General features: G+C 40.3%; 2 protein-coding genes across 3 annotated transcripts in view; both read left to right on the top strand.

Annotated features, from left to right (window-relative positions):
• On the top strand, nt 1-26,806 carry LOC121030042 (uncharacterized). Its single transcript, XM_040474601.1, has 6 exons — nt 1-283; nt 3,309-3,412; nt 5,736-5,848; nt 6,037-6,419; nt 23,930-24,024; nt 26,408-26,806. Exons 1-6 carry the CDS (start codon nt 175-177, stop codon nt 26,804-26,806), a joined length of 1,203 nt encoding a protein of 400 aa, XP_040330535.1. The 5' UTR covers nt 1-174.
• Nucleotides 26,701-27,841, top strand: part of SMAP1 (small ArfGAP 1) — a 204,069-nt gene continuing 202,928 nt past the window's right edge. The window contains exon 1 of one of the 2 annotated variants that reach the window (XM_040473891.1): nt 26,701-26,953. In XM_040473891.1, the coding sequence (XP_040329825.1) occupies nt 26,836-26,953 (118 nt within the window). In that variant the 5' untranslated portion in view covers nt 26,701-26,835. The remainder of the gene's footprint in view (nt 26,954-27,841) is intronic. The other variant, XM_040473890.1, reaches the window with a different exon arrangement.

Raw genomic sequence — 27,841 nt, forward strand, 5'->3', positions numbered from 1 at the left:
CCTGACCTCGGTGTTTGTCGCGCCAGTCGCAACATCAAATGAAGAAAGTGTTTCAAGAATTTGGAAGTGATCGGTTCTATCAAATGCAGCTAAGAGATTCAATTTGTGAAGGACTCAGGATTGACCATTGGATTTTAAAATGTGGATCAGAACATTGTCAGTGCTGTGGTAGAGATGAGTCCTAATATGAATGAGTACATGAGAGATGGGAGTTGGAGAAGAAGACATAGTGATTCAAGTCCATCCTTGGGTTTTGCTGCAAAGAGGAACAAAGAAATTAGAGGTAACTGTAGGGCAATGTGGAGTCTAGTAGAGACAGGGATGGGATCTGGTAACAAGTGGAGAGGTTGCCTTAGGTAGGAACCCACATTGTACTTCCATTTCCAACAGAAGGGAAATCAAAGAACACAGCATGGAGGCAGGTGAGTTGAAAACAGTTTGGTGAGGGCATTTGGAAGTTCTCTTCTGATTGATTTAACTTTCTTTTTTTTTTTTAAATTTTTTCAACGTTTTTTATTTATTTTTGGGACAGAGAGAGACAGAGCATGAACGGGGGAGGGGCAGAGAGAGAGGGAGACACAGAATCGGAAACAGGCTCCAGGCTCTGAGCCATCAGCCCAGAGCCTGACACGGGGCTCAAACCCACAGACCGCGAGATCGTGACCTGGCTGAAGTCGGACGCTTAACCGACTGCGCCACCCAGGCGCCCCGATTTAACTTTCTTAGCGAAGTAAGAAACAAGCTATCTTCTGACAAGGGCAGGGAGACTGTTGAAAGAATGAGGAAAGAAAATGTGTAAAATAGTCACCTTGAAGAGTTGGAGAGTGGATGTTACTAAAGAAGATTATAGCTCTTGGGTCACTATGACTTTCCCAAACTTTCATAAAATGCAATGATTTCAGTATCCATGTACATAATTCTTCCAATACTCTGGCCTTGCTCTGGCCTTGTTCCTTGCTCTCTTCTCTTCCAATGATCTTCTCCTCTAGCACTCTATCTTTTCCTCCACTTACTCCCATGATACCCTAGACCTTATCATTTACATGAAAGGGCCACCCTCCCATAATTTCAATTTCAAACTCTCCACTTTCTGACCACCACTTTCCAACTTTCTAGCTTATTTCCTTTAGTACCCCAATCCCAGCAATCCTCCACTCCATCCCTACCTTTTCACTATCCTTCTTTTATCTATCCTTCACTGCCCTCCTATTCCAACTCCCTCATTTGGCTCAGGTACCTTTGTCAATCATACGCATCCCCTTGACTATTGCTTCCAGTCCCTTGCCCTGAATGTGCCTTGCCACTGCTCAGGAACAGCGCTCTAGCAATTCTCCCCACCTCCACCCCCAGTTCCCTCAAATTGTCTTTCTCTTCTTTTCTTTTATTATACAATACATGCTGTGATTTCTCCCATCTTAAACAACACCATTTTTAAAATCCCACATTTTCCATTAACTACTATGCTTTCTCTCTTGTATAGAAAAAAAAAGTTCTTAAAAGAGTTACCTCTATCACTGATTTCACATCGTTCCTTCCATTTTCTCTTAGAACCTCCCTGGCCTAACTTTACCACCACCCCACTAAAACTCTATTTTGCAAAGTCTAGTTATTTATTCTCAGTTCTTATTTTACTCTGTCAGAGATTTCATCTTCTTTCATCCTTTTCTTCACTTGGCTTCCAGGAGATCAGAGTTTTCTGATTTTTTTTTTCTATATCACTGGCTAGCCCTTCTGAATACCAAAATGCTCAGACCTTGGACTTCTCTTTTCTATCTCCATTCACTCCATTCGTCATCTGATTCAGCCTCATGGCATTAAATGCCACACGTATGCTTATGACTCCCAGATCAATATTGTCTTTGGCCAAGATCTGTTTCTGAATTCTAAGCTTGTATATAACTGCCTACACAACATACCCACTTGAGTGTCTAACTGGCATCTCATATCTAGAATATCCCAAACTGACATTTTATCATCTCTGCTAAACTTAAACCACCCTGTCTTCTTCGTCTATGGTTAATGGCAACTCCACTTTTCCAGTTGTTCAGGCCAAAAGCCTTGAAGTGATCCTTGACTTTTCTCTGTCTTGCATCTCACAATCAATGTGTTAGAAAATGTGCCCATTTCTTACCATCTTAGGCCACCCTAGGTCTCCCCTGACTGCTGCTAACTGAGTGGTTTCATATGTTGTTCACTTTTGGTCTGCAACACAGTATTTGCAAAGCCATAAGTATGTGGAAGAGAATGGTGGATGTAAGAGGATAAGGAGAAGTTTCCTAAGCAAAAGAAAATAAAACCAGGGAAGAATAAAATGACTGGTAGCCATTTTTGAAGGACTACTAGTAGTTCATCATAGCTAAAGCAAAGGATATAAGAGATAGGCCTGGAAAAATACACAGGGGCCAGATTATGAAAGGCCTTCTATTATTTACTAGGCAGTGTGGACCTTATTTTGCAGGCAATGAGGAGTCAATGAAAAATCTTAAGTAGGAGGGAGCATAAGCTGATTTGTGTTGCAAAGATCACTATTACAGCAAAGGGGACGAGAAGGTAGACAGGACATAGCTGGGGTAGGGGGTGGAGGGTAGACAGTCAAAAAGAAGAACTTTTGGAATAGCCTAGGAGAAAGATGACAAGGACCTGAAATAAGGTAGGTTTTGTGGAGATTGAGAAAGGGAAGACAAAGCTGAGAAACCTTAAACATATAGAATCTTTTAGATCTGGTATATGATTGAATATGGGGAATGGAGGGAATCAAAGGCCATGCCCAGTTTTCTGCCTTGAGTGTATTTGGATGGTGGTGCCATCATCTGAGAGAGGAGACCAGAGCAACAAGTATAGAGGAAAAATGATGACCTTCTGTTGGACCAGGTGCTAGGTCCAGGGACATCTCACTGAAAACATTCAGGACGTTGTAAGTTTTATAGGTCAGGAGCTCTGGAGAGAGGTTTGGGCAGTAGATGTGAATTTAGGAGTTATTTGAACACAGCACTTTGTTCTAGTCTGAGCATTGTGAATTGCTCAGTGATGGTACACTATGGGAGAAGAAAAATAATCTAAGGATAATATTAAGTATGTGCACAGAAAAAGAAGCCCCTGAACATTCAGAATGGTTGGAAGTAGATGAGAAACAAGAGGGGGTGGTGTCTCAGAAATTCAGGGAGAAAAAGAAAAAAAATCAGGGAGGGATTTCAAGAAAGGGAGTTATCATTAAGAAGTAAGATGAGGACTGTCTTAATCAGTCCAGACTGCTAAAACAAAATACCACAGACTGGGCGTCTTTAACAACTGATTTTTATTTCTTACAGTTCTGGAGGCTGGGAAGTCCAAGATCAAGGTGCTGGCTGATTCAGTTCCTGATGAGGATGGTTTTACTTACTTGCTGTCTTCTTGCTGTGTTCTTATATTTGAGGTGGGTTGGGGGAGAGTGAGAGAGAGAGGGTGAATGAGTGAGCTCTGGTCTCTCCTCTGCTTCTCATAAGAACACTAGTCCAATCATAGAGGACCCAACCTCATGACCTCATCTTAACTTAATTACCTCCAAAAGGCCCCACCTCTAAAAAACATCACATTGAGGGGTAGGGCTTAAACATATGAATTTGGGGAAGACACAAACATTAAGTCCATAACAAGAATTAAAGGAGTCCCTTAGAGCCAATACTATACTGTCTTAATGATTACAGTTTTGTAGTAGAGGCTAAAGTTTGGGATTGTGATGCCTCCCACTTTGGTTTTCTTTTTCAATATTACTTTGGCTATTCAGGGTCTTTTGTGGCTCCATACAAATTTTAGGATTGTTTGTTTAGCTTTGAAAAGAATGCTGGTGCAATTTTCATAGTGATTGCATTGAATATGTAGGTTGCTTTGGGTAGTATTGACATTTTAACAATATTTATTCTTCCAACCCATGAGCATGGAATGTTTTTCCATATCTTTGTGTCCTCTTCAATTTCCTTCATAAGTTTTCTATAGTTTTCAGCATACAGATCTCTTATATGTTTGGTTAGGTTTATTCCTAGGTATTTTATGGTTCTTGCATGTCTGGCCTGGTGGAGGACAAATATCAGGAGGCCTGTGTGGCTGGAATGGAGCACATGTTGGGCACTGCAGCTTGTGAGGAGTTCAGAGAAGTAACAAAATTTGTACAGCAACAAAAGGAGAAATGGTGGTGGCAGAGACCAGCCTGACAACAGTAGAGATACTGACAATTGGCCAAAATCTGGACATATTTTTAAAGTACACTGATTGTTGATGGGAGTGATGTACGAGGAGTGTGTGAAGATGGGAGGTGGGAAAGAAAGAGAAGATCAGGAATGACTCCAAAGTTTTGGCTTGAGGAACCAGAAGCATGAAGTTGCCACCAATGGACAGGAGAAAAACTGCAGGAAGGGAAGGGGTGTGTTAATGGGTATGTGGGTGGAGATCAGGGATCTGGCTTTGGACATGTCCACTTTGGGGACTCTACTAAACAATCCCACAGTGAAGCTGAGTAAACAACTGGATATGTGAGTCTGGGCCCTGGGATGAAGATCTACATTTGGGAGTTTTCAGCATATAGATGGTATTTGAAGCCACAAAGCTAGCTTAAACTATCAAGGGAGTAAGTGTGTCCAGAGAAGAGAGGATGGCCAAGAACTAAGCCTTCTAACGTAAAGAAGTCAGAGAAAAAGGAGAAACCAGTTAAAGGATTCAGAAGGATAAAAACAAGGACTATCTGGTGTCCTACAGGTGAGGAAAGTACATCAAGGAAAAGCATGATTACCTGTGCCAGGTGGTGCTGCTGGATCAATAAAATGACTAGATTTACTTGTCATTTGCAATGACATGGTTGGAGCTAGAAAGTATTACGCTTAGCGAAATAAGTCAGTCAGGGAAAGACAAATACCACATGATTTCACCCAAATGTGGAATTTAAGATATAAAACAAAAGAGCAAAGGGAAAAAGAGAGAGAGATAGAGAGAGAGAGAGAGAGAGAGAGAGAGAGGAAAACCAAGGAACAGACTCTTAACTATAGAGAACAAGTTGATGGTTACAAGAGGGGAGGTAAGTGTGGGGATGGGTGAAATAGGTGATGAAGAGTAAGAGTGCACTTGTGATGGACATTGAGTAATGTATGGAATTGTTGAATCACTATGTTGTACACCTGAAAGTAATATAACACTGTATGTTAACTAACTGGAATTTAAGTAAAAACTGAAAAAATTTAAAAAACATTAAGGAGTCCCTTAGAGAGGTGCCTGGGTGGCTCAGTCAATTGAGCGTCGATCCCAGGGTCATAGGATTGAGCCCCACCCACGTCAGGTGCTGCACTGAGCATGGAGCCAGCGTGGGATTTATTCTCTCTCTCTCTCTGTCTCTCTCCCTCTGCCCCCTATTCGTGTGCTCTCTCTCTCTCTCAAATAAAAAATAATTAAACTAAACTAAACTAAACTAAACTAAACTAAACAACTAAACTAAACTAAAAAGGAGTCCCTTAGATTTGACAGTCAAGAAGCACTTGCTGGCCTTCATCAGAACAAAAGTTGGTGAAGCTGTGAGTGTAGAAGTCTGAGAGCAGATAAAGGGAAAAGTCTGAAAGCCAAGACAATGATCTCATTCTAATTTCCCAGTAACTGACTTCAAAGGGAAGGAGAAAAAGAGGAATGTTTTTGGAGAGGGGTGCAGAACTGTTTTAACATGGAGAGATTTGAGCATGCTCAGTAAAGAATAATTTGATACTTTTAAAATACTGCAGAGAAAGGAGATGACAAATGGAGCAAAGTCGTTCAGGGAATGGAAGAGGATTGCACCAAGAGAAAGAAGAGTTGGACAGGAAGCAAGACTTCTGCTGGGATTACAGAAGAGGAAGTAAGTTTGGGGGCAGATAAAGTAACATGCAAATGTTAGCAGGGTCAGCTTCCTGGGTGTGTGACCTGAGCAGTTGCCTAGAGCTCACTCTCAGAAGGAACCCTGTTCTTCATTTAATCTCTGCCTTGAGCACTTTGAAATTCTTAATAGTGTTCTCTTTGAACTTGTATGTCATATGTGAAATTCAGTGGTACAAAGAAGCATGAGAAGATCTGCCTGGCGACCGTGTGCAAACACTCAAGTTTAAGCCCACAGATGTGGGAGGCAGCAGACAAGTCACAGGCATACCTGACACAGACCTGGAGAACTACTGAAGGGTGCCTGGGGCTGAGAACTGGGTCCAAATTCGGTGGTGATTGTGGCAGTAGCAGCAGAAGCAACTGTAGCCCAGGAAAAGAGGAGGGCATGGAGGCAGCATCCGTGCCTGCAGTAGGAGGCAGGCTTGCATCTGTCCCAGGACCCCAGCTCCACAGCATCTACACAAATATGAACTTTTTACATGAGCAGTGGGACAGGAGCTGTTGGTGTGCAGGCAGCAAACTTGGTAAAATTATGTCAATTCAAAATGGAAGTTTAGGGGCGCCTGGGTGGCGCAGTCGGTTAAGTGTCCGACTTCAGCCAGGTCACGATCTTGCGGTCCGTGAGTTCGAGCCCCGCGTCGCGTCGGGCTCTGGGCTGATGGCTCGGAGCCTGTTTCCGATTCTGTGTCTCCCTCTCTCTCTGCCCCTCGCCCGTTCATGCTCTGTCTCTCTCTGTCCCAAAAATAAATAAACATTGGGAAAAAAAAAAAAAACCAAAATGGAAGTTTACACATGGGCATTGCAATCATGCATGTCAGAGAGTTATTAGACTATTTCAGAGTTCAGAAATCCTGGTATTGAAAACTACTCAACACAGTCAAGCAAAGGACTGTTAAATTGCCATTGTATAAATTTACATTTATAATTAAATTCAGACTTGACAGGAAACTGATTTGTATGAAGAGTTAAATCTTTTTAGAAAAGTTGTTTAGAACATCATGTAGCTGTACTAAAATTTATACTTCAGAATAATTTATCGGAAATTTATCTCAAATGTTGTCATAGCCTATAAAACACTCTTAAGAGCTCCAATAATAGTTGCTTCAGCAGAAAGATCCTTCTCAAAATTACAAATTATCAAAAATTATTTTCAATCTTGCATTTGAAAAGAGCTACTGATGTTGCTTCCAGTTAATATCAATTGAAAATGAAGTTGTTAAAAGTAAAAAGTGGGCCAACCTAATAAATGAACTTGAAGAAAAGTGAGCCAGAATAGTCTTGTGATTAGGATGTCATGTTAATAAAATACTGTTATTTATTGTATTATATAAAAGTATGAAACCAAAAGGTTTTTTTTTCAATTTGAAAGTTTATGTTTTATTCATATATCACTATGGATAAAGCTTTATATTTTAGTACCCATAACTGCACTTTTTTCTTTTTTCTTGCTTTTTAAAATAAGGGGCCCCAGGGCACCTGGGTGGCTCAGTCTGTTACGCATCTGACTTCAGCTCAGGTCATGAGCTCACGGTTCACGAGTTCAAGCCCTGCATTGGGCTGTCTGCCATCAGTATGGAGCCCACTTTGGATCCTGTTTTCCCTTCTCTCTCTGACACTCCCTGGCTTGTGTGCTCCCTCTTTCTGTCTCAAAAGTACATAAACATTAAAAAAATAAAATAGAATAAGGGGTCCTGTTTTTCACTTGGCATTAAGCTCTGCAAAACATGTAGCTGAACCTGGGTGTAAGGATGGGATGTTGAGGAAGCCTAGGCCTGATATACTCAGTTTCTTTCTTTTTTTTTTTTTTTTCCTTCTAGAAAGTTGGAGGCAAGAAAATGAAAACTGTAGGGAATAGGAAGTTGTGTTCTGAGGGTTGCCTTCGAGGAAGAGTTTAAAGATCTAAAATGTGGTATAATTAAGCTCTTAATTTCAGCTCAGGTCATAATCTCACAGTTTGTGAGTTCAAGCTCTGCATCAGGCTCTGCGCTGACATTGTGGAGCCTGCTTGGGATTCTCTCTCTCTCCCTCACTCTTTTCCTCTCCCCCACTCTCTCTCTCTCTCAAAAAAATAATAAATAAATAAATAAATAAATAAACAAACATTAAAGAATATAAAGATTTAAGATGTAATGGGGGAATCAGTAAGGGAATATAGCATATTGTCTGGGGGTTTTAAAATACTTTCAACATAATAACTTCTATAAGCTTTTGAAAATTACTACATCTATAATATGCATTTTATGACAAATCATAAAGAAAATTACGTTGGTGGATTATCCTATTTCTGCCCAAACATTTGTTAGGTTTAATATCCTGTTGTGAAGAAAAGTCAAATACAGTTAGCCTGACTTGATATGAAATAAATGGTGTGCTAAGGTCTCAACTGCTATAGATGATAGAGAATGAATGTAAAAATGTCATGTAAACTGTAAAGCGTTATAAGTACTATAGTTGTTAAATTTAGTTCTAGTAAATGATCTATAAAATGTGAATTTTTAAAAATGTAGTTTTGTTTATAAAAGTGTAATTTTCCATATTAGAAAACTGGCATATGGCCTCTGTGGAAAATGTGAAAACTTTGTTATATGGAGAAAAAAATTACGGGTCCTTCTTTCAAAGTCTATTACTGTTATCATTTTGATATGTTTTTTTTCCAGATTTTTTTCTCAGCAATAATTAGAATCTAAGTGTGATCATATAGTTACATGTTATATAAATTTTTCATAAAAATTGTTTTGATATTTGCATGATTGTCCATTATGTGGCTCTGTCATATGTGACTTATCCATTTACTTATTGTTGGACATTTAGGTAGTTTCCAATGTTTTTGTAATTTTATATAACTACATGAAGATTCTTCAGTGAACTCCTTTCCAGTTAAAATATTTCTAAAATTAAATGAACATCTTCCATTTCTCTGCCTGTACCCCCCCCTTCTTAACAAACACAAATATGTGAGTCATTGATGTATTTGAATCTTGTTACTAAGGCCATTGTGCATTAAGAAAGTATCCTTAGAAGGTGAAAAAACACTAAGCTTAACCCCATAGGAAATTACCTTTATGAATTTATTCTCTGTTTTATGGCCACACGATAGCAATGCCTGAGAATTTCTTAGCAGGGAGGAAAGGCAAAAATTCAGATATTGTGTGATAGTTGGGTTAATTATTGCAGAAGAGAACACAGGCTGGAAACAGGATGAGGATCCCTGCCAGGTATAATTAGCTGTTTTCTATCACCTCTAAACTATTTAAATGGAAATGGGTCATTTGGAATCACATTTAGATTTTCTCCAAAATGACTATTCTAACTAGGAATATTTCACTTGTCCTCTGTTCAGTTCAGTCTGTTTATTTTGTGGTCAGGAGACTTGAAGGAGTTAAAGCACTTTGCAAATGCCTTCCTGTGTTTGGGATTATTTTCCTCCCCCAACAGGATCTGGCTTATTAGAGCCTCAGATATGTCTAAAGAAAATTCTATGTTAGATGCATCGCTGAAATGCTTGCTGTCTCACTAGGAGCCCCCATGAAAATGGCATGGTGGAGTAAATTTATTTTTGTCTCTTCTCATGAGTTTTCCACAAAACAGCTGGCCTTTTCTAAAAGGAGGTTGACAAACAATTTACGAGGTTTGAGAAGGGACTAATTAGTATTGTAGGTTGATTAGGGATCACATCTATTTTTATTTAAAAAGTCACACACAGAGAAGCATTTGTTAGGTGGCTTGCTATAAAATTACTTTTCACTAACCACAGCATTACTGTGTGGCTATTGCATTGGAACAAAGCCCATGATTCTTGATCACTGTTTGAAATTGGGCTTATTCGTAATCGGTGTCCCTCAACTACATGATTTTACACAGCTTTACGGGTTGAAGCAAGAGGTAGCAGGAACCCTGACTTTGGTCTTAATTAATTTTTCAAAGTAGAGACTAGGACTAATGTGCCTTTGCAGGCCTTTCCCATGGGGGTGAACAGAGATGACCGGTACAACACAAGAGTCCTGCATTTGAGGGAACAGTGACCAAAAGGGGACCCTCCCCACCACCCTGTCCCATCCTGACCTCTGAAGAGGAGGCCCTTTCAATGCCAGGCCAACACTGGGCCAATCCGTACCTCACAAAACATGCATAATGAATAACACAAAAGAACGCCGAGAGATGGCCTTTTTAGGGTTGAACTCTCTAACTTTAAATCTCATTACTATGCTTCTCTCACTGTCCTCCAGCTAGATTAAGTCTTCTGGTTAGTCTGAATTAACTTGGAATTCCTAAAGAATCAGGATCTCTCTTTTCTCTTTACACTTGTCAAACCTCAGACTCAGGCTACTTTTCCCTACACCACTCTCCTTTCTCTGGCTCTTTTCACCGCCCCCCCCCCCCCGCGCCTCACCCCCCCCAATGCGGTTTTGGTTTGGATGTCAGCTTCCCTGACCACACCTCGCCTCACTAGAACCCAACAAACAAACAAGCAAACAAACAAACAGAAGACCACAAATATAATAGCAGCAATGACAAACAAATTTAGAGACTGTTGACTGTTTTCCCACAGCATTCTGCTCCTAAGCTTTAAATGATTCCTATACTTTGTTAGAATCACCTATTTACTGGGGGGTGTCTCCTCTGTTAACTGGTAGCATTCTTATTTGTTTATTTATTTATTTACTTACTTACTTATTTAAATTCAAGTTAGTTAAAATAAGTATAGTATTGGTTTGAGGAGTAGAACCAAGTGATTCATCACTTCCATATAACACCTAGTGCTCATCTCAACAAGTGCCCTCCTTAACGCCCATCACCCATTTTGCCCATCCCCCCACCCAACACTCTACCAGCAACCCTCAGTTTGTTCTCTGTATTTAAGAGTCTCTTATGGTTTGCCTCTATCTCTGTCTTTATCTTATTTTCATTCCCTTCCCCTATGTTCATCTGTTTTGTCTCTTAAATTCCACATATGAGTGAAATCATATGGTATTTGTCTTTCTGTGACTGACTTGTTTCGCTTAGTGTAATATACTCTAGCGCCATCCATGTTGTTGCAAATGGCAACATTTCATTAGTTTTTATTGCTGAGTAACATTCCATATATGTATACATACCACATCTTCTTTATCCATTCTTCAATCAAAGGACATTTGGGCTCTTCCCAAAATTTGGCAATTGTCGATAGCAGTACTATAAACATTGGGGTGCATGTGCCTCTTCAAATCAGCATTTTTGTATCCTTTGGATAAATACCTCGTAGTGCAATTGCTGGGTCATAGGGTAGCTCTATCTTTAATTTTTTGAGGAATGTACATACTGTTCTCCAGAGTGGCTCTACCAGTTTGCTCTCCCACCAACAGTGCAAAAGCATTACCCTTTCTCTGCATGCTTGCCAACATCTGTTTCTTCCTGAGTTGTTAATTTTAGCCATTCTGACAGGTGTGAGGTGGTATCTCATTGTGGTTTTGACTTGTATTTCCCTGTGATGAGTAACGTGAGCATCTTTTCATGTGTTTATTAGCCATCTGGATGTGTTCTTTGGAAAAGTGTCTGTTCATGTCTTTTGCCCATTTCTTCACTGGATTATTTGAGTTTTGGGTGTTGAGTTTGATAAATTCTTTATAGATTTTGGACACTAACCCATTATCCTATATCCATTTGCAAATATCTTCTCCCATTCCATTGGTTGCCTTTTAGTTTTGTTGATTGTTTCCTTTGCTGTTCAGAAGATTTTTATCTTGATAAGGTCCCAATAGTTCATTCTGGCTTTTGTTTCCCTTGCCTCCAAAGACATGTCTAGTAAGAAGTTGCTGCAGCCAAGGTCAAAGAGGTTGTTGCCTGTGTTCTCCTGTAGGATTTTTATGGTTTCCTGTCTCACATTTAGGTCTTTCATCCACTTTGAGTTTATTTTTGTGTATGGTGTAAGCAAGTGGTCCAGGTTCATTCTTCTGCATGTCACCCTCCATTTTTTCCATCACCATTTGCTGAAGAGACTGTCTTTTTTCCATTGGATAGTCTTTCCTGCTTTGTCAAAGATTAGTTGGCCCTACACTTATAGGTCCATTTCTGGGTTCTCTATTCTGTTCCATAGATCTATGTGTCTGTTTTTGTGCCAGTACCATACTGTCTTGATGATAACAGCTTTGTAACACAGCTTGAATCTGGAACTGTGATACCTCCAGCTTTGGTTTTCTTTTCCTACATTACTTTGGTTATTCAGGGTTTTTTCTGATTCCATACAAATTTTAGAATTGTTTTTTCTAGCTCTTTGAAGAATGGTGTTTGTTTGTTTGTTTGTTTTTCTGTTTTTTTGTTTTTTGTTTTTGACAGGGATTGCATTGAATGAGTAGATTGCTTTGGATAGTATAAACATTTTAACAATATTTGTTCTTCCAATCCATAAGCATGGGATGTTTTTTCATTTCTTTGTGTAGTCTTCAATTTCTTTCATAAGCTTTCTGTAGTTTTCAGCATACAGATATTTTACCATGTTTGTTAGGTTTATTCCTAGGTATCTTATGGGTTTTGGTGCAATTGTAAATGTGATCAATTTCTTGATTTCTTCTTCTGTTGCTTCATTATTGGTGTATAGAAATTCAAGTGATTTCTGTACATTGATTCTGTATCTTGCAATTTTGCTAAATTCATGGGTCAGTTCTCGAAGTTTTTTGGTGGAGTCTCTCACATTTTCCACATAGTGTGTCTTGTCCTCTGCAAAGAGTGAGAGTTTGACTTCTTCCTTGCTGATTTGGATGCCTTTTATTTCTTTTTGTTGTCTGATTGCTGCGGCTAGGACTTCCATTACTATGTTGAACAATAGCGGTAAGAGTGGACATCCCTGCCGTATTCCTGACTTTAGGAGGAAAGCTCTCAGGTTTTTCCCATTAAGGCTGATATTAGCTGTGGGTCTTTCATATATGGCTTTTATGATCTTGAGGTATGTTCTTTCTAGCCCTATCTTTCTTTTTATCAAGAAAGGATGTTGTATATTGTCAAATGTTTTTTCTGCATCTAATGAAGGGATCATGTGGTTCTTATCCTTTCTTTTGTTAATGTGATGTATCATGTTGATTGATTTGCAAATATTGAACCAGCCGTGCAGCCCAAGAATAAATCTGACTTGATCATGGTGAATTATTCTTTCAGTGTATTGTTGGATTAAATTTGCTAGTATCTTCTTGAGAATTTTACATCCATGTTCTTCAGGAAAATTGGTCTGTAATTCTCTTTTATACTGGGGTCTTTGTCTGGTTTTGGAATCAGTGTAATTCTGGCTTCATAGAATGAATTTGGAAGTTTTCCTTCCATTTCTATTTTTTGGAAAATCTTCAATAGAATAGGTATTAACTCTTCCTTAAATGTTTGGCAGAATTCCTTTGGGAAGCCATCTGGCCCTGGAGATTTTTGATTACTTATTCAATTTCTTTTTTTTTTTTTTATTGTTTTTAAAAAATGTTTTTTTTCAATGTTTATTTATTTTTGGGACAGAGAGAGACAGAGCATGAACAGGGGAGGGGCAGAGAGAGAGGGAGACACAGAATCGGAAACAGGCTCCAGGCTCTGAGCCATCAGCCCAGAGCCCGACGCGGGGCTCGAACTCACGGACCGCGAGATCGTGACCTGGCTGAAGTCGGACGCTTAACCGACTGCGCCACCCAGGCGCCCCACTTATTCAATTTCTTAACTGATTATGGGCCTGTTCAAGTTTTCTGCTTCTTCCTGTTTCAGTTTCGGTATTTGATATGTTTCTAGGGATTTATCCATTTCTTCCAGATTGCCCAATTTGTTGGCATATAATTGCTGATAATATTCTCTTATTATTATTTGTATTTCTTTGCTGTTGGTTGTGATCTCTCCTCTTTCATTCCTGATTTTATTTATTTAGGTCCTTTCTTTTTTCCTTTTGCTAAATCTGGTTAGGGGGTTATCAATTTCATTAATTCTTTCAAAGAACCAGCTACTGGTTTCATTGATCTGTTCTACTTTTTTTTTTTTTTGGTTTTGATAGAGTTGATTTCTGCTCTAATCTTTATTATTTCCTGTCTTCTGCTGGTTTGGGCTTTATTTGCTGTTCTTTTTTCCAGCTCCTTTATTTTATTTATTTATTTTTTAATTTTTTTTTAATGTTTATTTATTTTAAGAGAGATAAAGAGAGACTGAGTGCAAGCGAGGGAGGGGCAGAGAGAGGGGGAGACACAGAATCCAAAGCAGGCTCCAGGCTCCAAGCTGTCAGCACAGAGCCCGATGCGGGGCTCGAACTCACGAACCCATAAGATTATGACCTGAGCTGAAGTCGGATGCTCAACCGACCGAGCCACCCAGGCGCCCCTTTCCAGCTCCTTTAGATTTAAAGTTAGGATGTGTATTTGAGACATTTCTTCCTTTGTTAGGAAGGCCTGCGTTGCTATATTCTTCTCTCTTATGACCACTGTTGCTGTATCCCAAAGGTTTTAGATTGTCATATTTTCATTTTCATTGGGTTTCCATGTACTTTTTAATTTCCTCTTTAATTTCTTACTTAACTCATACATTCTTTAGTAAAGATGTTCTTTAATCTCCAAGTATTTGTGTTTTTTCCAAGTTTTTTCTTGTGGTTGATTTCAAGTTTCATTGCATTGTGGTCTGAAAATATGTATGGTACGATATCGATCTCTTTGTACTTGTTGAGGCCTGATACATGACCCTGTATGTGATCTATTCTGGAGAATGTTCCATGTGCACTGGAGAAGAATGTGTATTCTGTCGCTTTAGTATAAAATGTTCTGAGTATATCTGTTCGGCCCATCTGGTCCAGTGTGTCATTCAAAGCCATTGTTTCCTTGTTGATTTTCTGCTTAGATGACCTGTCCATTGTTGTAAGTGAGGTGTTAAAGTCCCCTACTATTATTGTATTATTATCAGGGTCTTTCTTTGTGTTTGTGATTGAGTTTTATATTTGGATTCTCTCAAGCTGGGGGCATAAATATTTACAATTCTTAGATCTTTGGTGGATAGACTGATTACTTATGATATAATACCCTTCTTCATCTCTTGTTACAGTCTTTGTTTTAAAATCTATATTGTCCGATATAAATATGGCTACTCCAGGCTTCTCTTGATGTCCATTAGAATGATAGATGGTTCTCCATCCCTTTACTTTCAATCTGGAAGTGAGTTTGAGTCTAAAATGAGTCTCTTTTAGGCACATAGAGATGGGTCTTGTTTTTATTTTTGTTTTTGTTTTTAATCCATTCTGATACCTATATCTTTTCATTGGAGCATTTAGTCCATGATTGAAAGATATTTAGAGTGATTATTGAAAGATATGAATTTAGTTCCATTGTGCTGCCTGTAGAGTTGGTGTTTCTGGTGATGTTCTCTGATCCTTTCTAGTCTTTGTTGCTTTTGGTCTTTTTTGTTTTGTATTGTTTTCAATCTACTCAAAGAGTTCCCCTTAAAATTTCTTGCAAGTCTAGTTTAGTGGCCACTAACTCTGTTAGTTTTTGTTTATCTGGGAAACTCTTTATTTCCCTTTCTATTCTGAATGACAGCCTTGCTGGATAAAGAATTCTTGGCTACATATTTTTTCAATTCAGCACATTGAACATATCTTGCCGCTTCTTTCTGGCCTGCCAAATTTCCTCAGACAGATCTGCTACAAACCTGATCTATCTTCCCTTGTAGGTTAAGGATGTTTTTCTGTTGCTGCTTTCATGATTTCTTTCCTTGTCTGTCTATTTTGTGAATTTAACTAGGATATGACTTGGTGATGGTTGGTCTTTGTTGAATCTAATGAGAGTTCTCTGTGCTTCTTGGATTTTGATGTCTGTGTCCTTCCTCAGATTAGGAAAGTTTTCAGTTATAATTTGCTCACATAAACCTTCCACCCCTTTTTTCTCTCTTCATCTTCTGGGACTCCTTTATATGAATGTTATTCCTCTTTAATAAGTTGCTGAGTTCTCTAAGTCTTGTATCATGATCCTTTGCCTTTGTTTCCCTCCTTTTTTTCTGCTGCATTATTTTCCATAATTTTATCTTCTATCTCACTGATTTGCTGCTCTGCTTCCTCCGTCCTTGCCATTATAGAGATTGCATCTCATTTATAGCATTCTAATTTTGGCCTGACTAGATTTTAGTTCTTTTATGTCTGCAGAAAGGAATTCTCTGGTGTCTTCTATGCTTTTTTTCAACCCCAGCAGTCATACTTATCATTGTGGTTTTAATTTTTTTTTAACATTTATTCCTTTTTTGAGAGACAGAGAGAGACAGTGTGAGTGGAGGAAGGACAGAGAGAGGGAGATACAGAATCCAAAGAAGGCTCCCAGGCTCCTAGCTGTCAGCATAGAGCCTGATGTAGGGCTTGAACTCACGAACCGTGAGATCATGACCTGAGCCGAAGTTGGATGCTTAACTAACTGAGTCACTCAGGCGCCCCTATAATCGTGGTTTTAAATTCTAGTTCAAACATCTTACTTCTATCTATGTCAATTAAATCTCTGGCCATCATTTTGAAGATGCAGATTTCTAAATGAAGCCAGGTTCTCCCAATGGAAATGGCCAGTGAGGCACTGGAGATATAGACTTGAAGCTGATGTGAGAGATCTGAAGTCCACTGGGTGTCTCCTCCTAGGGGCCTGACATGGCTGCTGAATCCCAGGGTCTTGGCAGTCTGGGTTCAGTGAACCTGCATGGGGAGGAAAATAGGCAGATAACCTGAGAGGCAAAGGACAAAAGGAAAGTGTTGCTTCAGAACCTCTAGGCCAAGGAGTTAGTGGAACTCTCAGTACAAAGTGTCAAGGCAGAGATATGGAATCTCTGGGGAGCTGATTGAATGGAAAATGAGGCTCCAGGAGAGATGGGAGTTTTGAAGAGCATGACAGAAATTAGAACTTGGAAAAGATTCCCTGATCCAAGGGGAAAGCAGCTGTCAAGGCTGTCAAGGCTGTCAAGGCCTGTAGAGTGGCAGGCACAAGGATGGACCCTCCACAGTTCCTTGCAGTAGAAATGATAGTGAAGTTGTGAGATGCAGAGCCCCTAACACAAACACATGTGCTTTAGGAGAGAACAGCAAGGGGCTGAGGACTCAACACTGCCAAAGAAGGAAAGGACCAAAATGGAGTTTTCTTAAGGCTTAACAAGGAGAGTTTGGATGTAGTTATACAGAAGTGCCAAGAGTGATGTTTCCAGAAAGAAGGGGAAGTCCTTAGCAGAGAATGAGGAATAATGGGAACAAATGAAACCAAATTATGCTCAACTTCCCAGTGGACCTATATTATATAATATTACCCAATTCCTTTTCTCCATCTTCTTTCTATTGAGGTATAATTTATTTACAATAAAATGCAGAGGTTTTAGGGACATAGTTCAATGAATTTTGACAACTGTATATATCTGTATAAAATCATCACCCCGGTTAAGATACCAAACATTTATATCACCCTAGAAAGTTCCCCTGTGCACCTTTTCAGTAAATCTCCACCCTACTCCCTTCCCAGACAATTATGGTTCTGCTTTCTATGATCATATATTGGTTTTGTGTCCCCTCTAGAACTTCATATAAATAGAATCATACAGTCTGTATTTTTTTGTATCAGGCTTCTTTTACTCCACATAATATTTTTAGATTTATCCAGTTTGTTTTGTAGATAGTAGTTTCTTTTAGTTGCTGAGTAGTTTTCCACTATGTAAATACACAATTATTTGTCTACCCATTTTCTTGTTTATGGACAGTTGGGTTGATTCCAGGTTTTGGATATCATGAATTAAGCTGTTATGAACATTCTTAGGTGAGTTTTTTTGTGACTGTATTTTTTTTCATTTTTCCTGGAGTGGAACTGCTGGGTCATAGGAGAAATGTATGTTTAACTTCATAGAACAAATAGTTTTGTAAAATGATTATAACATTCCATATTCCCACCAGCAATAAAGTAATATTAAGTGTCAGTTGCTCTTTAATATTTGGTATTGGTATTGTTGATCTTTTTAATTTTAGTCATTCTAATGGGTGTGAAGTGGTATCTAATTGGTTTTTTTTTACATTCCCCAATAACAAATGATAATGAGCATCTTTTTTTATCTCATTGGTTATTTATGTATCTTCTTTTTGCCATTTTATTTTATTTTATTATTTAAAAAAATAAATGTTTTACTTTGGAGTGATTTTAGGTTTATAGAGAAGTTGCAGAGGGTCTTTTGCCATTTTAAATGAGTTGTCTTTTTATCATTGATTTGTAGGAGTTCCTTATATATTCTCTAGGTCTTTTGTATTTATCATGTATTACAAATATTTTCTCCAAATCTATAGTTTGCTTTTTATTTTCTTCTTAAAATATATTTTCTAAATTTTATATTTTCTCCAGGTTTTTGAGATATAATTGATATATAACATTGTGTAAGTTTAAAGTTTACAATGCTTTTTCATATGGATAGTGTATCTTGTGTCCTACGAAATCTCTGTCTACCCTAAGGTAGTAAAGGATAAATAATATTTTTAAATGATTTATAATAAATCTATGCTTATTTCCTTTCCCTTTTTTTCCTAAAATGATGCTACTTTTGGTTTAAAATTACTAAGATAATACACACTGTTTTGGTAAGAAGGTCAAGAATGAGAACAGCAGAAAATTCCACATAAAAAGTGTCTCATCCCAGCAAAGTTACAAAACCTCAAAGGCCTAGAAGAAAAGGACTAAGTTCCTTTAAAGGGTAGCGAAGTTCTTTGAGAACATATTCCTTCCACTTCTATCAAATGGCACACGACTCATTATCAATAATTTTGGTGCTCTACATAAATCAGTTTTAGTTTGACTTTTTATATCTAACAAACAAAAGACTAATGCGTTAGAAGACTTCCTGGTGGTTAAAGTATCTAAAGGGAAACTAAAGAGGCAGCTTCAGAAAGACAGCAGCTGAAGTAGCTGTGAGGATCAAGGGAGCAGGATCCAATAGATGAACAGATCTCAGTAGGGATGAACCATCTCCAACTGTTCTTGTCTTTGTGCCACTCAGTTCAAGCTCAACTTTCTAGGGGAAAGTATCTGAATGGCCTAATTTGGGCACACGCCCAGGGGACCTTGGCTAAAAGTCCCTCCTTCAAAACTGGATTCAATAGAGGAAGGAGATAGTTCCCCAGAGAAAAAATGGGGCACTGCTACTAAAGAAGGCGAATGGATTCTAGGAGGACAAAAACAATACATGCCCACAACATGCCTTAAAAAGGCAGAACATATATCTTTCAATTTGTGTTTGTGTCTTCTGCTTTAAGCAGGATGAAACTGCCTTTATTCGCTCATCTTTGAGTCTTCCCTCAAATAACTGGGCTTGGTTGAGTTAAAATATATTACTGCCAACGCCAAATTTGTGAAAGCAAAGCCCATCCCAGGTTAGTTTTGTTGTGGTGTTGTTTTAAATCTTGAAGTGCAATGTGTACTTCTGATGACTTAGAATTTTTCTTTCTAAATTGAGATGCAGAAACTCTGTGGACTCTAATATTAAGTGGGGGAAAAGGGATAACACTAAATAAGATATAACTTGGTCAAGATTGGAAGTGAGTTAGGATTGAAAGTGATACAAACAATTTTTATGCATCAGATTCCGTTTTTAAAAAATCACTTAAAAAGTTACGTTTCTTAATTTTGCTCTTAGACATTATATGTTTTTACAGACAAGTTCCTACATTCACTCTTTTTGCTCATTCATGCATTCCGCAAACTTAATTAAGGTCTTGCCATGTGCATTAGCAGCAGAGGCTCTGGAGATCGGTGATGAGATTGTGAAAGAACCTGATTTATGAAGATACATGATAAACTATGATAGGATTGAGGGATGGGATTGGCTGTTTTGTTCACTAATTTTTATCTTTAGTACCTAGCACAGTGCCTGAAAAATAGAAGGAACTTAAAAGTATGCTGCTGAATGGAAGACTAAATGAATGGAGGGAACAGTCAACTGGTGGTGTTGGAAGTACAGAAGATAATAGGATGGTACAAGTTCAGGAAGATTTTCTTAGAGTTGTTTAACTCTGCTTCAACAAAATTCTGCTTCAACAAAACTCTTAGAAGAATGAAGGCTTGAGTTGCCAAAGTCCAAACTTGAGGACTGGCTATCCCTCTATGTTTCCATCAGGCTCTGCATTTAGTTACAGATGGAAGTTGGTTATCTTATCTCCAACAAAGACTGCAAGAGTGGGATGTGTCCTTCTGGCTCTTTGTAATCAGGCTTTTTGTGACTGGGGATGCTGGTTGCCCATATGACATTAAAATTTTTTCAGTTTCTCTGTACTGGGGGTAAAAATATGAGCAGAATTTGAATTTGAAAATTACTTCTTTCTACATTGAGTGGTGTGATGTTGTATGTTCTTCTATAATAGACACTCGCTCAACACTGTATATTTGAAATAACTCCCTTCTGGAGGAAGGTAGAGAAGTGTGTGGAAGTTATATATCTTTGACAGAAACCACACTCTCCCTACACTGAGGAGAGTCCACTGGTACCTAAGCATTGATCACGAGTACTTCACACACCAGTTGGGCAGGGTTTTTAGGAACCACAAACCTATTAACATTCCCTGATCTAACTTTTGAAAACAAACGAAAATAAAATCTATGTCTGTCCTGGGTTTCCTCTCTTTGCATGTTGTAAGTTGTATTTGTTTATATATCTCCATGTTTGTGTATTCTCTTGCTTTAACATACTTGGTCTCTCTTTAACTCTCACCATCTAACTTGTCCTACTCAGTTTTCCATCCCAGGGGGGTAGCATGGCTTATGAAAAGAGCAGGGCCTTAATGCCAAAAAGCAAAAAGACCTAGCCTCAAATGCCAGTTATGCTCTTTCATATCTACGAAACTTTCAACAAAGTATTCAACATCTTTGAGTCACAGTTTCTGTGCTGTTCAGTTATATTTCCGTTTCCTCTTTTTGGGTGCATGGTAGGATTATACTTCTGGTTCCCTTAATATTAGCACATGTCATGTACTTGTCAGTGGATTGAGAATAGAAGTAGACATGTGTTATTCCTGGGGAGAAGGCTGTAAGAAACTAATCTTGTTGCCTTTCTGCTGAAACATGACAGAGACTCTATCAGTCTGATCCTTGAGTGAGGGCCACATGGAGTAGAACACCAACCCAATGGATACATAGCATGACCAAGAAATAAACTTCTATTGATTGAGGTCATTAAAATTTGGGGGTTGTTTGTTACTCAACATGAATTATCCCATCTGGCTGATGTCTCCTAATATGAATAATGATTATAAGATTTACCTCAAAGAGAATTACCAACCCACATTAGAGGATTAAAATGCAGGGGCGCCTGGGTGGCGCAGTCGGTTAAGCGTCCGACTTCAGCCAGGTCACGATCTCGCGGTCTGTGAGTTCGAGCCCCGCGTCGGGCTCTGGGCTGATGGCTCAGAACCTGGAGCCTGTTTGCGATTCTGTGTCTCCCTCTCTCTCTGCCCCTCCCCTGTTCATGCTCTGTCTCTCTCTGTCCCAAAAATAAATAAACGTTGAAAAAAAAAATTAAAAAAAAATGCAGTGGCTTGGGGCGCCTGGGTGGCTCAGTTGTTTATGTGTCCAACTTTGGCTCAGGTTGTGATACAGCTTGGAGCCTGGACCATGCTTCGGATTCTGTGTCTCCCTCTCTCTGCCCCTCCTCCGCTTGTGCTTTGTCTCTCTCCCTCTCAAAAATAAACATTAAAAAAAATTAAAATAAAAAAAGCAGTAGCTCTTATTACTATTACCCCCCCCTTCTGCCAGCTGTCTGTATCTACCATTCTTATCAGACATTCCACTTACACACTCATACATGGCTCACTCTTGTCCATTTCACTCCACCCCCATAATTCTCTTTCACTCTACCCATAATTGTCCTTCATTGCCCTCTGCCCACCCCCCTACCCCCCCACCCCCGCTTACCAACTCCTTCTCTTAGTCTTCTGTGGAATACCAGCTCCAATTTGGTCAAACTCTCTAAACCTGTTTCTTGTCTTTTTTTCTCCAAATGGGACAGATTTTTTAATTTAATTTTTTAAATTTTTTAATTTATTGTGTGAGAGAGAGAAATCGTGAGCAGGGGAGGGGCAGAGAAGGGGGGAAAGAGAGAGAATTCCAAGCAGGCTCTGAACTGTCAGCACAGAGCCGACATGGCACTTGAACCCATGAACTGTGAGATCATGACCTGAGCCAAAACCAAGAGTCAGACGCTTAAAACACTGAGCCATCCAGGCACCCCTGGAAACAGAATTTTAGAGTTAAAAGGGACTTCACTTCTCTAAGAATCTGTAGAAACAGACATTCAACCTCACTCTTCAGCCATCAAACATCCATAAACACCTTACCATCTGGAGTTCATTGATAGAAGTTACTTCTTCCCGAAGAGCTAGGTACTCTAGGTCACTAGGTACTCTGCCCCCCTCTTTTTTTTTTTTTTTTTTTTTTTTTTTTTTTTTTTTTAGCTCTTAGCATTCATTTCCTAAGGGCACCAAATTATCTTTGGCCTCAAAGGAACCTGTAGTCATTTAGCTGTTCTGACTTCACCTCTCCCACACACAGTTTGGACATTTACCTTACACTATACAGTTAACTGTAGCCATGCTTTCTATCCCTGTACCTATATTTTCTTCTCTCTGGCCTTTCTAACCATCCTCATCCCTCCCTCAACATTTTACTGAAACACCAGATAGTTGCAGTCCCTGGGAAGTATCACCAGCTGATTTCTCCTCTCTTGCTCCTGGGCTAAAGGAAAACAATGAACTGTACAGACCCATGACTGTGTGTTATCTAAAACTGAAATAATTGACTTTTCTGGACATTTGGCTTTAGTGCTCATGCTTACTTCTCAGAAACCTCTCCTACCATGGCCTCTGGTTCTCTTCCTGGCCACACTTTACCTCTCTTTTCAAAGGTTCACCTTTCTCTGTCCACTCATCGTTTAGCTGGAAATCCCCAGAGTTTTGTCCCCGGGACTCTTTGTTTTTGTCTACATGTCTACATGTCTCTAGAGGAGTCTCATTTTTACCCTATGGCTTCTATGACCATTTAAATGTAGATGATTCTCAAATGACTTTCACTAGCACTAACTTCTCTCTAGAGCTTTAGAAGTAGATATGCAATGTCGTATTAGACATATGGAGGTGGATATCGCATGGACATGTCCTTAAGTAAACACCTTTCCCCCTCTAACCACAAAAGTGTACTATCCCTTCTGTCTTGGTCTGAGTTAATGGCATCACCATTTACCTGTCTCCCAACTTAGAAACCTTGGTGTTATTCTCACCTCCTTTCTCTCAACCCCCACATGCAGTCAGCTGCCAAATCTTGCTGCTTCTAATTTTAAAACATCATTTGACTTTGTCTCTTCTAAACTCTATGCTACTGGCTTAAAATAGGCCTTTGGCATGTCTTCTTTGGACTTACTGCAACAGCCCTGTCTGTAATTTGTTTCCCTGATCCCTGACAGTATTCCTCCCCTCCCATATCCTCCAGCCTGCCATTATAGTTATAGAAAACAAAGCTAACCAAGTCTTTTCTCTGTGTCAAAGCTTCTTCTGGCTCCATATGCCCACAGGGTAAAGTTCAAACTAGATAGCCTGGCTGTAAATTTCTTAACCTCCTGACTCCATTCTACCTCTCCTCCTTGTTTCCTTTCCTGTCTTCATGTTCTCTGTGCACATCCTATTCTCACTGCTTCCAGCACAAAACCATGCTTTCAGAAGTCTACGTTTAAACGCATATATGTATTACATTTATGTAATATATGTGTACATATACACATACATATATGTAAGTATATTTAAATACACGTAATATATTTATATGTAAATGTATGAATATTTATATGTAAATACATGTGATATATATTACATATAGAAAATATATGTAATATGTATATATTTCAAGATATTTCTTTTCCTCCTCTTCATCTGTATTCACTTGAAAAATTCCTACATGTGTTAACATCTAGTTTAAGCATCATGTACTCTGTGAAGTCCTTCTCAGTTCTTCCAGGCTATTGGTGCTCTTCCCAGAGCATTTTATATTTGCTGCAGACTTTACTTTGCGGCTTTTAATTTTTCTATTTACGTGTTTGCATCTTACATTAGACTGTAAGCTTCTGATTGTCAGAGAACTTTACAGAAGTTGCCCAGTAAATATTGATGAATTAATGCAACATTGTTTTTCTCCCAAGGTGTTTTTGGTATCAGTGTCTTCTTTTTCATTCTTTCTATTACATATTTAATAAATAGTCAACTCAAACTTAGATTTTTAATAGCCTCCAGGATGACCATCTAGACAAGCACTGTTTAGTGATGTAGCCACTAGCTACATGTGGTGATTGAGCACTTGAAATGTAGTTAGTTCAAGTTGAAGCAAACTGTAAGTGTAGGATACACATTGGATTTTGAAAACAGTAGGAAAACAAGAATGTAAAGTATCTCAGTAATAATTTTTAATTTTATTTTGACAATTACTCATATGTTGAAATGATAGTATTTTGGATATATTGGATTAAATAAAATATACCATTAAAGTAAAAATTTCCTGTTTCTTTTTTTTTCTATTTTTAAATGTGGCTACTAGAAAACTTAAAAGTATATATATGTGGTGTGCATTATATTTCCATTAGACATTGCTGTGCCCCTTTAATCATGTGAATCATTTCTTGGTGATAAGCCTGTGTCTGGGTTTTTTTTGTTTGTTTGTTTTTTGTTTTTTCCTTAATCCTTGCAGTGGTAAGCAGAATTTCCAGGCAGGAGAAAAATGGTGTCTGTTAACTGGTATTATTGGACTAACCTTCCCCAAACATCCCTTTTTTTTTTAAATTTTTTTTTTTTCAAGGTTTATTTATTTTTGGGACAGAGAGAGACAGAGCATGAACGGGGGAGGGGCAGAGAGAGAGGGAGACACAGAATCGGAAACAGGCTCCAGGCTCTGAGCCATCAGCCCAGAGCCTGATGCGAGCCTGACGCGGGGCTCGAACTCACGGACCGCGAGATCGTGACCTGGCTGAAGTCGGACGCTTAACCGACTGCGCCACCCAGGCGCCCCTAAACATCCCTTTTTTTAATGCTACCATCCTACTTGAAGAATCTGCAGGTTTTCTGTTGTCAGCGGCATCAAGGCCATTGCTTTGTCTGGTTCCCCAAACAATTAATTCTGTTGCACCTCACTCACCCAGACTTCTCTCTCACTCATCTTGAGTAGTACCCTTGACCTTTAGTCTGTGTTCCAAGATCTTTGAAGTCTGTGCTTTTGTGCATGCTTCTCTTGCTCAGTATTTTCTTCCTTGGCCCCCATTTAAATCAAGCCAGACTTTTTTTTTTTTTTTAAATTTTTTTTTTCAACATTTATTTATTTTGGGGACAGAGAGAGGCAGAGCATGAATGGGGGAGGGGCAGAGAGAGAGGGAGACACAGAATCGGAAACAGGCTCCAGGTTCTGAGCCATCAGCCCAGAGCCTGACGCGGGGCTCGAACTCACGGACCGCGAGATCGTGACCTAAGCCAGACTTTAAGATATGACTTAAAAGTTCTACCTCCCACATAATGTTTTTTCAGTCAATTGGAACTGACTCTGATATCCTACTAGTTATTATTTGTCAGAGACACACAGTTTAAGTTCTAATTTGTTCAGTTACTCAGCATCTTCACTGATATCACCATTCAATTGAATTACACAAGAATTTTTGAGATCTTGTGCCAAGAACAGGGATAAGTGAGTATGAGGGTCACCTTTATGCAGGGCCTATGGTAGGAATTGGCCCTGTGGAAAACTATAGGACACAGGCCCCATCTCATTGCCTTTCTTAGCATCTGTTCCTCCATAGGCAAGAGCCACGTTTATTCTGATTGCAAAAGCTTCATATTAGAAATTGGTCATATGCCATGATATGCCAAAATAGTCAAATAGCCTCACACAGGGTTCAAATCCCATGAGGCAGTCCTGATTGGGGAGCTCCGGGTTCTAATTAAGTGTCTTCTTTCCCTAGTTTTTCACACATTAAAGAACACTGTTTATACAGCTTCTTGTTAAAGTAACATCGCCCACTGTTTGCCTCCTTGTGAAAGGCCTTTACTTTCCTTATGAAAGGCCTTGTTTTCACGTGTTTTAGACTCTGGATCCACACTGTTTTGGATTTGTATCTCAACTCCTCCACTGGGTAGCTCTGTAACCCGGGCAAGTTATTTAACTCTTCCATACCTCATTTTCCACATCTGTATAATGAGAATAACGTTATCACAGGGTTGTGATAAGGGTTAATGAGTTCATAGTTCTTGGCACAGAGTAACCACTCAATGTCAGCCCTTAACATATGTCACTACCAAACTATTTCTCTGGGACTGTTTTCACTATTTTATTCCACTAGTGTCTCCAATTTCTAGGATAGTGCCTGTTTCAAAACTGCAGGTGAATAAACATGGAATGAATAAATGAATGCACTCAATCACTTTTATTTATGCATTTCCAACGTTGCGCCAGCAAGCGCAAAGGCAAGAAAGCAAGTCAAAGTCACCTCCTTGTAAAGGTCTTCCTTCACCGGGTTTCACCTGAGGGCACTCTGGTACAGTGTGATCTCCAAGGTGGGGAAGCCCACAGCGGGCAGCACCAAATACCTTCCCGCAATCACCTTTGGCGAAGGGCCCAGCGCAGCGATCCCCTCCCGGCCGGTTTCCCGGGGAAGTTCGGCGCATGCGCAGCTCGCCCGGCGCCTGTGTTCCTTCCTGCGGCGCCACCCGGAAGCTTCAGCTCCGTCTCCCCCCTCCCCCTCCCCCTCCTTGTGCCTCGCCGGCTCTGGCTGTGCGTGCGGGGCTGGCCCGGCGAGGAGGCGGGACACGTCGGCGCTGCCACCCGCCGCCGCCGCTCCTCCTTCTGTTCCAGCTGCCGCTGCCGCCGCCGCTTCCTTGGCTGAGTCCGCCCGCGGTCCGGCGGCTCCAGGTGTGTTCACCCCGCCCAGCTGCCAGAGCCCGCCGCCGCCGTAGCTGCCCCGGCTCCTCGCCCCGCTTCCGAGATGGCGACGCGCTCCTGCCGGGAGAAGGCTCAGAAGCTGAATGAGCAGCACCAGCTCATCTTGTCCAAGCTGCTGAGGGAGGAGGACAACAAGTACTGCGCCGACTGCGAGGCCAAAGGTAGCGCGGACGTCGCCGCCCCTAGTCGGGGCCTCCTGCGGCCGGTGACCTTCCCGTCGCCACGGCGCCCGGGGCCCGAGCGGACGCCGCGGCTGCGCCCGGCCGGCCCCGGCCCTGAAGGGAGGGCGGGCGCAGGCTGGAGTCGCCCCTCACCTCCGCCAGAGGCGGTGGCGAGGTCAGGCCCGTGGGCGCCGGCACTGGCCCCAACCCCTTCTCCTCCCCGGCCCCGGGGCAGAGCCGTGCCCGTGTCGCGATGCTCAGACCCCCCCCAGAGGGCCGGGGCCAGAGCCGGGCCGGGAGCGCGGAACGGGGCGACGGCCTGGCCAGGGCTTAGGGTTAAAGGGTTGCCCTCCACCCGCCTCAGCTCGCAGGTACATCCGTGGGTGGGGCCACCCTTAGTCTCGGTCCCCGCCTCGACCCTTCCCCCGTGACCACGTCGTGCCTCCCGGGGCTCCGAGGCTCGGTATCTCAGGTGGAGCCCTACCTGCCTGTCCACCTGACAGCTTTGTACCGGGCTTTTGCTTCTTCACGAGAAAGAGTATGGTGGTCCTTTTTTGCTGGTTTGGAGTTTTACTGAGTGAAACCATTGGGGAGGGGTCTTTAGTAGTAGTAGTAGTGATAACTGTTTTTTTAAATCTAGATATTAGCCAGAATGAAGAGGAATTTCATTACGTGAGTCCCGTGGACGGTGTGCTTATTATGTTCCTGAAGCTTTTAATAATTATATGGTGTCTGACCAGTTGCTTTGGGAGAACATGTGGACATTGGTTTGTGTGACCCATAGACGTTGAAGGTGCATTTTTTAAAGATCCAGAGGTGAAAAAAAACCCCTAATTTTAGTTTGTTCCGTTGGAGGGCTTCTGCCTCAGCTTTTGAAATAGATACACT

This window comes from Herpailurus yagouaroundi, unplaced genomic scaffold (assembly GCF_014898765.1).
Source record: "Herpailurus yagouaroundi ecotype Mexico unplaced genomic scaffold, PumYag 139, whole genome shotgun sequence".
NCBI lineage: Eukaryota > Metazoa > Chordata > Mammalia > Carnivora > Felidae > Herpailurus > Herpailurus yagouaroundi.

Coding starts and splice junctions, on each gene's coding strand:
- LOC121030042 (XM_040474601.1), top strand. CDS start 175: ATGAGTCCTAATATGAATGAGTACATGAGAGATGGGAGTTGGAGAAGA. Junction 3,413..5,735: donor GCTGTGTTCTTATATTTGAG/GTGGGTTGGGGG, acceptor AAAATACTGCAG/AGAAAGGAGATGACAAATGG. Junction 5,849..6,036: donor CTGGGATTACAGAAGAGGAA/GTAAGTTTGGGG, acceptor TGTGAAATTCAG/TGGTACAAAGAAGCATGAGA.